General features: G+C 43.0%; 1 protein-coding gene across 3 annotated transcripts in view; it reads right to left on the bottom strand.

Moving 5' to 3' along the window:
* LOC109908763 (limb region 1 protein homolog) overlaps positions 1 to 14,356 on the bottom strand; it is a 68,995-nt gene that overhangs the window by 28,739 nt on the left and 25,900 nt on the right. For 2 of the 3 annotated variants that reach the window (XM_020507442.2, XM_020507445.2), the window contains 4 exons: positions 14,151 to 14,254; positions 1,447 to 1,573; positions 481 to 549; positions 133 to 197 (listed from right to left, as the gene is read on the bottom strand). In XM_020507442.2, coding sequence (XP_020363031.1) covers positions 133 to 197; positions 481 to 549; positions 1,447 to 1,573; positions 14,151 to 14,254 — 365 coding nt within the window. The remainder of the gene's footprint in view (positions 1 to 132; positions 198 to 480; positions 550 to 1,446; positions 1,574 to 14,150; positions 14,255 to 14,356) is intronic. The other variant, XM_031796266.1, reaches the window with a different exon arrangement.

Below are 14,356 nucleotides of genomic sequence, written 5' to 3' on the forward strand. Positions count from 1 at the left end.
GCAATTTGCTAAAGTCAATTAGGTAGCCAGTCATATGAGGGTTAGTATGCCAGCTATTTGGCTGGCATCTGGCGCTTATAAAACACAATGAAGGCGTTTGAGGTAGAGCATGGAATGGAAGTTAGCACTCACGGTTGGTTTGACTAGTAACTGGCCCATGACTGTGAACATTCTGGACAGGCCCACAGGAGTACACACTGGGGATGAAGAAGTTACAAGTGGCGAGACACAACCAAAACAGTTCCAGCATATTAGGGACCTAGGGATTACAACACAAATGACCTTCTAGTCCAAGCCATATGTGATCCCCCCCACCCCCACCCCATACACTTTTTCTTAAAAGCATGAAACTTGGTACACTTGTACAGTTTAGGCCCCTATCAAAAGTGTTACTGAACCTGCCGCACATCAATCAAGATAATATTCAATTTGCACATATTCCATTGATTATGCTCATATTGATTCAACAACAATACTCACTCAGGAGGAGCAGTCCCCCCATCAGAGATATACAGGAGTAGAGGTATGGTAAGTAGAACTCCCAGAGATCTGAAGGAAAAGGGATGAAATGTTAGTTAAAGCTGAACAAATACAGTACCAGTCAAAAGTTCAGACACACCTACCCATTCAAGGGTTTTTCTTTATTTTTACTATTTTCTACATTGTAGAATAGTGAAGACATCAACAGTATGAAATAACACATACGGAATCATGTAGTAACCACAAAAAGTGTTAAACAAATCTAAATATATTTTAGATTCTTCAAAGTAGCCACCGTTTGCCATGATGACAGCTTTGCACACTCATGGCATTCTCTCAACCACCTTCACCTGGAATGCTTTTCGAACAGTCTTGAAGGAGAGCCACATATGCTGAGCACTTGTTGGCTGCTTTTCCTTCACTTTGCAGTCCAACTCATACCAAACGATCTCATTTGGGTTAAGGTTGAGTGGAAGTTCTTGTCATTTTCCAGATTGACTGACCTTCATGTCTTAAAGTAATGATGGACTGTCATTTTTCTTTGCTTATTTGAGCTGTTCTTGTCATTTTACCAAATAGGGCTATCTTCTGTATATCACCAAAGGGTTGTTACTTTGAAGAATCTCAAATATAAAATATATTTTGATTTGTTTAACACTTTTGGTTACTACATAACTCCATGTGTTATTTCACAGTTTTGATGTCTTCACTATTATTCTACAATGTAGAAAATTGTAAAAATAATAATAAAGAAAAACCCATGAATAATTAGCTGTGTCCAAACTTTTGATTGGTACAGTACATCAAACCACACAGCTAGAAAACAGAGGTTGCATCCCAAATGCCACCCTATTCCCTACATAGTCCACTACTTTTGACTAAGGCCCATATAGCTCTGGTCAAATGTAGTGCACTAAATAGGGAATAGTGTGCCATTTGTGACACACAAAATCCCCATAGCCTTACCATAGAGTGACTCCATACTGGCTGCGTCATTGTCGATGAGCGCAGACGCCACCCAGACTATTCCTAAGATGAGCAGTCCGAGGAGGAAGAGCATCACAAAGGTCTCTAGAACCCGTGACTTAATGCCCTGTGAGAAAACACACACAGATGGAGGAGAGAGAAGTGATGAACAAAAACAGCCATGTTACCGTTTTTATTCATACAAAGCTGTTCTCCTAAGGCTATTCACACTGCCTAGGAATTGAGTAAGGCTAAGAAGGGTCAGCAAAACAATCTCATTCTAAAAAATGACATCAGTTGAATGAATCACTTGGGCCCAGTTCCAAATGGCCAAAGCCCATGACCAGAGTCCTATGTTAAACAAGTAGGTAGCCTTGCACGAGCCAGAAAGGCTCGTCCTGCCCTATGGGCCAATCTCCTGTTTCTGTAGCGTTCGACAGATTGGTACCCCAATCCTTAACCTTAATGCTGAGTGCCAAGCAGAGAGGCATTGGGTCCCATTTTTGGGGTCTGACTTGACTGGGGGTCAAAACCCTAACCCTGCAATCTCAGGTCGTACACTACCCACAAGGCTACTGAGCTGGTATGGACCCTGGTCAAAAGCGGTGCACTATTGAATAGGGTGCCATTTGGGATGCAATCTTGGTTCATAGAGTGAAACCACAGACACTGCAGTCTCCCCACAACCAGTGTTGCTGCAGCCTCACTACGTTACTTCAAATATCAATGTAGCTACTACAGTGCCTTCTCTATAAAGTCACCCAAACTAATGCTGCACTCTACTTTTAAAACGCCATTGCTTTACATTCAGGGAACGTCCCAAAATGGCACCATAACCCCTATGTAGTGCACTACTTTTGACCAGGGCTCATAGGTGCCTGATCAAAAGTAGTGCACCATATTTACAGCCCCACGCATACTTAACTGATCCCAGAGAAGACCATGTTAAAGCACCTTCTACAACAGTATATTAAAAGGGGCCTATCCAGCCTCAGAGCCGGGTCCGGTTAAATAAAAAAACAAGTTGAAGTGAAGCCTCGCTCCTGTGTGTAGATTAAGAGCAGGCCTCCCATTACATCTGGGGACGATTAGGGGGCTCTTAACGCGCCCACGGCCCTGCGGCCCAGCGCAGACAGGAGTTGTGGTAATTTGGGTTTTCCGGGTCACAGACTGCTGAGTGGTTAATAAAAGTCTTCTCTACCTGTTCACACAAGAGTCCATTTACCCCCCGCGCCGCCAGTGGAGGCGGACAGGCTCTACACGAACGCGAAAACAGTGGCTGCCTTCCGAATGGCACCATATTCCTTATCTAGTGCAATACTTTTGACCAGGGCCTATAGGGGTCTGGTCAAAAGTAGTGTAGTTTAAAGAGGATAGGGTGCCATTTGGGACGCAACCTCTGTTTTACAACACTGTAGAGGAGATACTGTCTGGCACTATAGGAATAGGCTGCAGAGCCTATTACACAGGGCTTGTGGGTTAGCCTCAAATTGGGCATCTATGATCAATTTGTTACTAGGTAAATGGTGATCTGCTAACTGGTGTGTGGAATTTGTTTATAGCCAGGTATATATATGGGGCTGCAGGTAGCCTAGTGGTTAGAGCGTTTGGCCAGTAACCAAAAGGTTGCTAGATCAAATCCCTGAGCTGACAAGGTAAAGATCTGTCATTCTGCCCCTGAACAAGGCAGTTAACCCACAGTTCCCCAGTAGGCTGTAATTGTAAGTAAGAAATTGTTCCTAACTGACTAGCCTAGTTAAATAAAGGTTCAATAAAATAAATACATAGTGCAGTGATCCTCTGTTTGAAAGTGATCCTCATGTAATGTAACTGCTTTTTAAAAGTCTGAACTCAACATTGAGCCCACATCTCACACACTGAGCACTTAACTTACCAATGATCTCAAACGCCATCGTCAAAACCATTTTGATCAATAATCACATTCTGCAAACACACAATCTCTCCACACATACAGTGGAGCTGTTGAATCTAAGCTCGTGTCCCAAATGGCACCGCATTCCCTATATAGTGCACTATGTCAAAAGCACTGCACAATATAGGGAGCCATTTGGGGGACACACAGACTGTCATAGTACTGACGTATCCCCCCCACATGTAGGCTAGATAGAAGGTACCGGTGTAGAATTTTCTAGCACAGCAGTGGGAGTAGTCTAGAGCGCCCCATTGTGGCCATGTCTGGTACGATCTGCTGCACCTCAGCGGGTAGGCCTACTGATTCTCTAAAGTGAGGAAAGGAGTTTTGAATATACTGTACGTAGTCTGCATCCCAAATGGCACCCTAACCTCTATATAGCCCTATGGAACTGGCAAAATAAACAGTTGTACACTATTTTGGGAATAGGGTGCCATTTGAGACGAAGACATTCCCTCAGTAGACCTTATAAAACCTCATATCTAGAGAAGCATCTCATGTGGTATACTGAGGGAATATGTCTTCATCTCAAATGGCACCCTATTCCCTAAATAGCGCATGGCTCTAAAATGGTTTAATGACAGGCCCTTTATCCTGACCTGCTTACTGAAACCTCTATCCTCCAATGTGTTCAGTTCATCCTACTGAGTACATAACTACTGTGATGCTGCAGTCTAGCAGCTCACATCAGAGCTGAACTGGCCAATAGGGAGCTCTCAATGCAGAGAGAGATGGAGAGAGGGAGGGGGAGAGATAGATAGATGGTGGAGAAGAAGAGGAGAGCAGTTGAATGTCTGAACGCATCTCGAAAGAGGTGAGAGAGGAATGCTTTCAGGGACTTTGTCACATCCCCCACACACACACACACTCTTAAGGAGGCTCTGGGATGGATAGAACCTTGCATGGCCTGCTGCAGGAGGTGGCTCTGCTCGGGTGCCTCGGTCCACCTTAACCAGCAGCCCATGCCATGCTGAAGGTGTATTCCCTCTAGGCCAGGCCTCTCGATCATTTATAAGACTCAAATCATTACCCATTCAGATCATTCAGGGCAAAGGCAATGCCTGTCACCTCCCCTAATATTATTTCTGTGGAGTGTCAGACAAAGGTCGACCAAGTGTTGGGAAGCAGAGTGTCTGAATTGCAAGCTTTCGATTAATCACGTATCACATAACATATTCCATTACTTATACCCTGCATTCTCCTTGTTGCTCTTTCATAACAAATGAGCATAATTATTTTCTTAAGTACTGAAGATGTGTTTTTTCATAAGAATGGTAACCACTGCAGACAGTCGCCACAATCGTCAAAACGTGGAAAACGTATTTAAAACTTGTTTAAAAATAGGCAAGGGAGAGCGCCATGGCATCCAGAGCAGAGCGCCAGCCCGAGCTGAATGTTTCTATTCTTGCCCTTCTAAATGTGTACACCACTATTCAGCTTCCCAGATCCTCACACCGCACCGCTGTCGAGCGTGGTGCTAGCTGACTGCTCTGCCCAGTGCAGCTCCACTAGAAAACCAGGGAATCAGATACTTCTAAGAAATGTGTGGGTGTGTGTGTGTGAGGGACACTGCCCTGTGTGTATGAGATGACTGCATCTAAACAACCACAGCGACACACTCGCAACAACCTACACTTGTGTGTGTTCTCACCCAGACCCATCCTGGAGAGCCATTCCAAACCACCAGCAACCCAGGGGACACTGAATTAGAGGTCTAACTACCTTACAGTGGATATACCCTAGTGGACCTGACCACGGCTCTGGATAAAGACTATAGCTTTTAGGTTAGGGGAAGTTGCTGATTATAGCATGCCTAAACCAATACATTAACCAGAGGGAAACTTAGCTGATACATTTTATTGTCTCTTTTTATATTTTTTTTACCGGGTGCGTTTAGGGTTCTTGTAGGAAATCCAGGTCAGTTCCTTTCGGATCCAACTTTTTGGACCTGTGAAGACCTCTACACTGAATCACTGGTTGCCCTAACAGCAACACTGAATGGCTCAATGCCACCCTCTTACTCTGTAGGATCAGAAACTAAATATCTGGATGGATACATGCATCCCCATGCGTGTCCTTGGGGAAGCAGAGCTAGACAGTGTCAGCGTCTTCAATGGCCCCCTATTCCCTACATAGTGCACTACTTTGACCAGGGCCCAAAAGGGGTGCACATGCAGTGTTTCATCAGTGCTGAATGTCATTGTGGCATGGTGTGCTATTCCCTCCGCATCCCCAGGGCAGAGAAAGAGAGAGGGAAAAAGAGAGAGAGAGAGAGAGAGATGGGAAATGAGATGGGACAGCAAGAGAGTGAAAACAATGTATGAGCAAACGAGTGAGGAGAGGGAGAAAACAGAGGAAGGTAAAGAAGGGGCGGGGCAGAGTTGCAGAGAGAGAGAGAGGGGGACAGGAGAGGAATAGAATAAGGAAGGAGGATAGGGACTATAGTGATGGATAGAATAAAGCATAGCATGGGATGCATGGGAGAGGTTGAGCGCCACAGAGACCCAGACATGGGGTCTCTGTGGCGGGGGGGAGAGCGTCCTTCCCTCCAGCCCCATTAATCTGCAGCAGGTCAGCGCACAGTGGCAGAGATCATCCCACTGCCCATCGCTCCCCTCCCCGACAGGAGCGTGTGGGATGGAGGGACAGAGGGATGGAGGGAGGGGGCCAACCCCAATCCACCACTCCCAGCCAGTCCACTTCTCTGCCTATGCTTGCTAAAGAGACGCCAGATGCAAACGGCCCTTATTAGCGTACCCTTCAGTCCCGTCCTTCAGCCCCGGCCGTGTCAGAGACAGAAAACAGAGAGGGAGTCGCTGGTCTGGAGGGGACTGGAAAGCTTCCCCCTGTAAAGCTGCCGCAAACTAAACTTCTAAAGATTTGCCCCAACGACACAGCCGTGGGCGCGTGGGAAACCGTTTGCTTCACGTCATAGCCCGATCATTCGATTCACGGCCGCCTTGTACGACGAGAGAGGAAAAAAACAATGCCGTGAAACTCATGCTTCACTAGCACTCCCCTTTTTTTGTTTTAAATGTAAAGCCTTTGAATGAACCTGAGCCATTCGCTCCCAAACTCCCATGGCCATAACATTAGATGCGAGTCAGGAAAAGGGATTTACAAGTATGCTACTTTTGATGTTTTCCTCGAGTTTATTCAAATAAAAATGTATTTGTCACATGCGCCGAATACAACAGACCATACAGTGAAATGCTTACTTTACAAACCCTTAACCAATAATACAGTTAAGAAAAACAAGTGTATAGTAAAAACTAGATAGTAAAAAATACTAATAATTAAAGAGCAGCAGTAAAATAACAGAAGCAATGCTATATACAGGGGGGACCGATACAGAGTCAATATGCGGGGGCACAGGTTGGTTGAGGTAATATGTACATGTAGGTAGAATTAGTGACTATGGATAGATAATAAACAGAGTAGCAGTTTATAGGGGGGACAACACAAATAGTCTGGGTAGCCATTTGATTACCTGTTCAGGAGTCTTATGGCTTGGGGGTAGAAGCTGTGAAGAAGCATTTTGGACCTAGACTTGGCGCTCCGGTACTGCTAACTGTGCGGTAGCAGAGAGAAAAGGTCTATGACTAGGGTGGCTGGAGCCTTATTATTAGGGCCTTCCTCTGACACCGCCTGGTATAGAGGTCCCCCTGCAAGGACTCCATATTGTTGTCATTACCAAGAGGTGTCAGGCTGATAAGTCCTCAAAGAAGAAATGACCGTCACCTGTGTTAATAAAATCACAATTTTTGGATGTCGCACACCACGTTCAGCCAATCAGGTTGCAGCAGTCGGTTGTTTCCCCTGGCTGAACGCGGTACGCAAGATCAGGAAGCAGCACTGGCCGCTCTAGCATGGTGGTGGAAAATTGTGTTTTATTAAGACACTATGCATATTTTCCCTTTTTTGGAGGCCGGCAGGCCATTAAATCAAGGATCCACCCCCTTTTTAAAAATATAATTTCACCTAAAATGACATACCCAAATCTAACTGTCTGTAGCTCAGGCCCTGAAGCAAGGATATGCATATTCTTGGTACCATTTGAGAGGAAACATTTTGAAGTTTGTGGAAAGGAATGTAGGAGAATAACACAATAGATCTGGCAAAAGATAATACAAAGAAGAAAAAAAACATTATTTTGTATTTTTACGGTACCATCTTTGAAATGCAAGAGAAAGGCCATAATGTACTATTCCAGCCCAGGTGCAATTTAGATTTTGGCCACTAGATGGCAACAGTGTACGTGCAACGTTTTAGACTGATCCAATGAACCATTGCATTTCTGTTCAAAATGTTGCATCAAGACTTCCTTCCTTTCCTTCCTTTCACTCTGTAATTTAGGCTAGTATTGTGGAGTAACTACAATGTTGTTAGTCCATCCTCAGTTGTTTTCTCCTATCACAACCATTAAACTCTGTAATTGTTTTAAAGTCATCAAATACCTGAGCGGTTCCTGCAACCGAGTTAGGAAGGATACCTGTACCTTTGTAGTGACTAGATGTATTGATACACCATAACTTCACCATGCTCAAAGCGATATTCCAAATCTTTTTTTTACCAATTTACCACTAGGTGCCCTTCTCTGCGAGGCATTGGAAAACCTCCCTGGTCTTCGTGGTTGAATCTCTGCTTGAAATTCACTGCTCAACTGAGGGACCTTACATACAGTGCCTTGCGAAAGTATTCGGCCCCCTTGAACTTTGCGACCTTTTGCCACATTTCAGGCTTCAAACATAAAGATATAAAACTGTATTTTTTGGTGAAGAATCAACAATAAGTGGGACACAATCATGAAGTGGAACGACATTTATTGGATATTTCAAACTTTTTTAACAAATCAAAAACTGAAAAATTGGGCGTGCAAAATTATTCAGCCCCCTTAAGTTAATACTTTGTAGCGCCACCTTTTGCTGCGATTACAGCTGTAAGTCGCTTGGGGTATGTCTCTATCAGTTTTGCACATCGAGAGACTGACATTTTTTCCCATTCCTCCTTGCAAAACAGCTCGAGCTCAGTGAGGTTGGATGGAGAGCATTTGTGAACAGCAGTTTTCAGTTCTTTCCACAGATTCTCGATTGGATTCAGGTCTGGACTTTGACTTGGCCTTTCTAACACCTGGATATGTTTATTTTTGAACCATTCCATTGTAGATTTTGCTTTATGTTTTGGATCATTGTCTTGTTGGAAGATAAATCTCCGTCCCAGTCTCAGGTCTTTTGCAGACTCCATCAGGTTTTCTTCCAGAATGGTCCTGTATTTGGCTCCATCCATCTTCCCATCAATTTTAACCATCTTCCCTGTCCCTGCTGAAGAAAAGCAGGCCCAAACCATGATGCTGCCACCACCATGTTTGACAGTGGGGATGGTGTGTTCAGGGTGATGAGCTGTGTTGCTTTTACGCCAAACATAACGTTTTGCATTGTTGCCTAAAAGTTCCATTTTGGTTTCATCTGACCAGAGCACCTTCTTCCACATGTTTGGTGTGTCTCCCAGGTGGCTTGTGGCAAACTTTAAACAACACTTTTTATGGATATCTTTAAGAAATGGCTTTCTTCTTGCCACTCTTCCATAAAGGCCAGATTTGTGCAATATACGACTGATTGTTGTCCTATGGACAGAGTCTCCCACCTCAGCTGTAGATCTCTGCAGTTCATCCAGAGTGATCATGGGCCTCTTGGCTGCATCTCTGATCAGTCTTCTCCTTGTATGAGCTGAAATTTTAGAGGGACGGCCAGGTCTTGGTAGATTTGCAGTGGTCTGATACTCCTTCCATTTCAATATTATCGCTTGCACAGTGCTCCTTGGGATGTTTAAAGCTTGGGAAATCTTTTTGTTTCCAAATCCGGCTTTAAACTTCTTCACAACAGTATCTCGGACCTGCCTGGTGTGTTCCTTGTTCTTCATGATGCTCTCTGCTCTTTTAACAGACCTCTGAGACTATCACAGTGCAGGTGCATTTATACAGAGACTTGATTACACACAGGTGGATTGTATTTATCATCATTAGTCATTTAGGTCAACATTGGATCATTCAGAGATCCTCACTGAACTTCTGGAGAGAGTTTGCTGCACTGAAAGTAAAGGGGCTGAATAATTTTGCACGCCCAATATTTCCTTTTTGATTTGTTAAAAAAGTTTGAAATATCCAATAAATGTCGTTCCACTTCATGATTGTGTCCCACTTGTTGTTGATTCTTCACAAAAAAATACAGTTTTATATCTTTATGTTTGGAGCCTGAAATGTGGCAAAAGGTCGCAAAGTTCAAGGGAGCCGAATACTTTCGCAAGGCACTGTATAAATTGTATGTGTGGGGTACAGAGATGCTGGAGTCATTCAAAAATCATATTAAACACTATTATTGCACACATAGTGAGTCCATACAACTTATTATGTAACTTGTTAAGCACATTTTTACTCCTGAACTTATTTAGGCTTGCCACAACAAAGGGGTTGAATACTTATTGATATTTCAGCTTTTCATTTATAAAAAATGTCAATGAACCTAAATCCACTTTGACATTATGCGGTATTGTGTGTGGGCCAATTGACAAAGAAATAAAACGCAATATAATCCATTTTTAATTCAGGGTGTAACAACACAATGTGTAATACGTCCAGGTGTGTGAATACTTTCTGAAGGCACTGTATAGCCGGCTGGATACATTAGAGTCGGACGCATACGACAAACTAAGTAAAAGTAATATTAGTGTTATCTGGCGGCCGGTTGGGATCCCTTAAAAAAGGGGCAATATGCAGAAATCGCTCCACCATATCCTGGTTGCAATTAGAATATACCGCCTAACTTCAATTTATGTGACAAAACAAGCAATCATTGTGTAGATATTCATTGTAGCATCTAAACTGCTGTGAAATATATTTTCCATAACAGAAAAATATGATATTTTCAGCTGTTTGAAGCTGGTGTACAAAACCAAACTTAAAAGACTCAAAGCGAAACGTAAGAACAGGAAGCGTAAAAGCAGCGCATGTCTACCGCTTCTTAGACATGCCTTCAATGAGAAAGACAGATCTATAACTCACATTTCTATACGGATTTGGTCGGGTCGCCCAAAAAGTTACACATTCCAGCTTTAAATCTTGAATTTAAAACTGTTTGTGCCAAAATCCGGGATCAAACCAATGAATAAGACTTATCTTGAAACTATTAACATTGGACTTCAATCTCAGGCTTGTATAGCAGGCATAATATATTTTTTTCCAAACCGACAGAAAGAGGTCTAATACCCCAAAAGACAACACAAGCTATAAAATAAACAGGCAATTTCATCCAAAAAATGTAAACGCAGTCCCTCTAGGAGCTGATCAATTCATTTGAAAGACAGAGGTAAATAAGAAATTCTCAGCTCAAACTAATATGTTACCATGGCGATGGACATTGTAACAGAGGGGCTTTCGTGAGACATTCTGACCTTAAAGGAAGGTATGTAAACATCACTTTATATTCTCCGGCCACCCCTGCCAGAGCAAAGGCCTGGGAAAAATGTCTACATTTGCAGGGAGATTTGAAATAAACATCCAGGCTCCATTGTGGAGTGCCAACAAAGAACAGTATCTTAGTAACACAAGGCGGTTTACTCAGCTCAGACGTTTCCCCTCCACAATAAACACACACACTTTTCTTCATTAAAGGGTTTGGCCTAAGGCGTTAGATTGATGAGGAGCTTCTTTTAGCAACAGATGAAAACTGCTGGCCCATAGCTGGGTCACTTTCTGGGTCAGACAAAGTCTGTGTCCCAAATGGCACCCTGTCCCCTATATAGTGCACTAATTTTGACACCCACAAAAAAAAACAGTAGTGCACTTTATGGGAAATAGGATGCTATTTGGAACGTGACCTAGCGAAAGGAGAGGATCCGCAGAGTACTCAATATTGGTTGGAAGACAAAAAAAGGCATGCCACTCTATACTTTATAACAGCTTTGTTGACGTGATGTTTCTATCCCATATGAACTGGAGACTTCTCATGCCTAGGGGATGTATGAGGAATTAGGCCCACAATGGGAGAGGAAGTCCTTTTTTTGGAAGCCTTCGAAATGAGGTTGTCTGGGTGGACTGGGAGAGCTGCGAGGCCAAGGCAGAGGAGAAACCCTAGGCCACTAGTCCATCATACAGATACTGGCCGACCATCATCATAAACATGCCATCTACTGGTGGTGAATACACAACAGGGCCTTCACCCTCCACATCAGAGGGATATGCTAATATACGCTAAAAGCTAAATAATTCATAGTTAAAGATAATGAATAGATCATTGATAGTTAATATATAAAAACACATATAAAAAAATGTAATATCCAAAAAAACACATAGCCAAAATGTGAAGAAAAAAAGCCTGGTTAGAATTATAGCTTAAATCAGCGATGGGTAGCTTTAATGGGGGTGGGGGCCACAAAAAAAAAATCTGAACACATCAAGACGCCCCCTTCTTGACAACGGAGAGAATAAAACTTGAATTTGAGTTAATTTCCTGTAATTCGACATATTTTGGCATGGGGCGTAGAGAAAAAGTTGCAGTTTTAAAGCAAGTTTGCAGCAATTCTACATTTTGCCATGGGACGGAGAGAAAATGTTGCCATTTTACAGCTAATTTCCTGCAATTCCACAATTTTGCCGTAGGGTGGACTGGTGGAGGAAAATGTTTGCAGTTTTTAATATGAAACCGGAGTGAAAGTGACTAACAAAATCAATTGGGGCCCCCCCGTTTCGGTAATTAGACTACAAATACTATAAGTATAGATAGCTGGCTGCTAGACTAACTTACCAAACTAAAACATTTTTTGCTGACATGGACTAATTGAGTGACTGTCAGTGACTGACATAACAAGAGAAAAACCACTGATGCACTACCATATTTAGAAAATTGTACCTTGTGTATTCTACTATTCTAACTCAACAGTAATTCAGACCCTGACGGAGTCCCCAAAAAATGTAACCATGGGCCAGGGATAGGCCAGTGGCCCATCTCTAGCCTAAAATCAACCAGCCCTAAAAGGCGGTGCGTTCATCACAAAGTAGATCTAGACTAGTATCTCTGTATAAGCATGAGATGATGACTGGCTGGCACACAGTCTGCAGCATAAATGGGTTTCTGGAACCAGACCAGGAGCCAAAACCGTTCAATGTTAAGATGACATTTAAAATCTGCCACTTCTCCGCAATGATTTTAAAAGCATTTTGCAACCATTAGTAATGAATCTTTTTCAGCTAAGAAAGTCAGAGAGTACGGTTATTGTGGGGTGTTTTATGCCAGTGAACAAAGTTAGTTCATACCCACATTTGGGCCGTAATTCCGATTCATCCACAATTTGGACAATTTGAAAGACTGTTAATCATGTGGACAACAGAACGTCGGAGTGAGCTAATAAAAATTTAAAAAAGCATAGAACATTTCAATCTCGATTCAACTCGGAGAGCTTTAGTGCCCTCGTCAAAAGTAAACAGAGCCACATGAAAAGCCTGACTTAAACCGTTACCAGTTAAATTCATCATTCACTTCATTTCCGCAGTCAAAGGGACTTTTCAGTGGCGTAACATTATGGCCACATAAACCCCTGAAATCTAATACTCAAGTCTCTTAATACTTTTATTGGGCGAGGGATAATATCACATTATAAAAACTTAAATCAAGCTTTTAAATGTCATCCTGTGGTCGGTCTGTTGAGTGACTCGGCAGGGTGCTTTCCTCTGTTCTCCACAAATACACACAACTATACCGGGATGTGTAGCCAACATTAAGCAGTGCTTCCTCTCGGCAAATTTATAGATGATCAGTAGCAAAAAAAGGGTACAAAAGCCTAAAGTGAGAGGCCAGTGTGTTCCACTTCCTAGCCATCCTGGACTTCATTACAAGAAATCCAAATGAAACAAATTAGCAGCCCCCCCCACCCCGCCAAAAAAAACGGGGCTGTAAACTACAGTAACAGACACATTTTTATGTAAGTTTGCCAGGAGGGACATAAACCAGAGGGGTTTCAAACTGTGACACAGGATAGAGGTGTATTAAAAGTAAATCTTTCCCCGCGCTTTTTCAGCTCCATTGTGCCATCACGTTGTTCTGTCTTTATGGACCCGCGAAACACGGGCCCCGGCCTCTTTTCAGAGGTAATTAATTAAAAGAGGAAGTTTGCAGAGGCTTACAACTCGATTATTAGTTTGTCCGTTTGAAGTTTTATTTTAGGGCAGAGGAGGGGGGGTGTGGGGGATCAGGCCCTAAATCACGCCGGCCGATGCCGTGGTGTTGAACTGTTTGCAGCGTCTGGCTTATTGGAACGGCTTGTCAGGATGTGGCGGATGCCGAAGACCAGATTGTCGTTGTTTCATGGTTAATGAGGTTTTTGCGGTCGCAGTTACGGTCAACTGATGAGAGTCAGAGAGAGGGCAAGGACCAGGCACCTGCTGTTGTCACTAGACATACTCTCACACAGACAGACAGACAACGTAAACAGGAATGAATAGATATTCTTAGACAACGAAAGGTGGAGAAACAAAAGAGACAAACTATCTACTCTGCAACATGCTCTGCTTATGACAATCGACTCAATAGCCATAATCATTAGGATTAATGATGAAGATGGTGTAGTTCTGCTATGGCACAGTGGACAATTTTAAACAGCTGTGTGAAAACATGGAGATGTAAACCAAGAAAGATCAAGAGTTCATCAATACTACAAGAGCATGTAAAACAAAAATGCACAGGTTTTTAGCAAGTTGTTAGCAAACCCATGCGTTTTGTACCTTTTTTGATCCCGCAAATCCCTCGGACTCCAGGAAGAAATAGGCAAACGGCATCAGGACGAAGAGGCAGAGATTGGAGAAGAGCGATACCAGATTCCACAGGCCTGTAAGGGCAACATTACAGCTAGTCCTGATCAATTAATCAACCAATCCATCTTTCAAGATTGTCACCAAGCAAAATACAACATGACAGAAATCACACCTTA

Source organism: Oncorhynchus kisutch, linkage group LG18 (genome assembly GCF_002021735.2).
Source record: "Oncorhynchus kisutch isolate 150728-3 linkage group LG18, Okis_V2, whole genome shotgun sequence".
Taxonomy (NCBI): domain Eukaryota; kingdom Metazoa; phylum Chordata; class Actinopteri; order Salmoniformes; family Salmonidae; genus Oncorhynchus; species Oncorhynchus kisutch.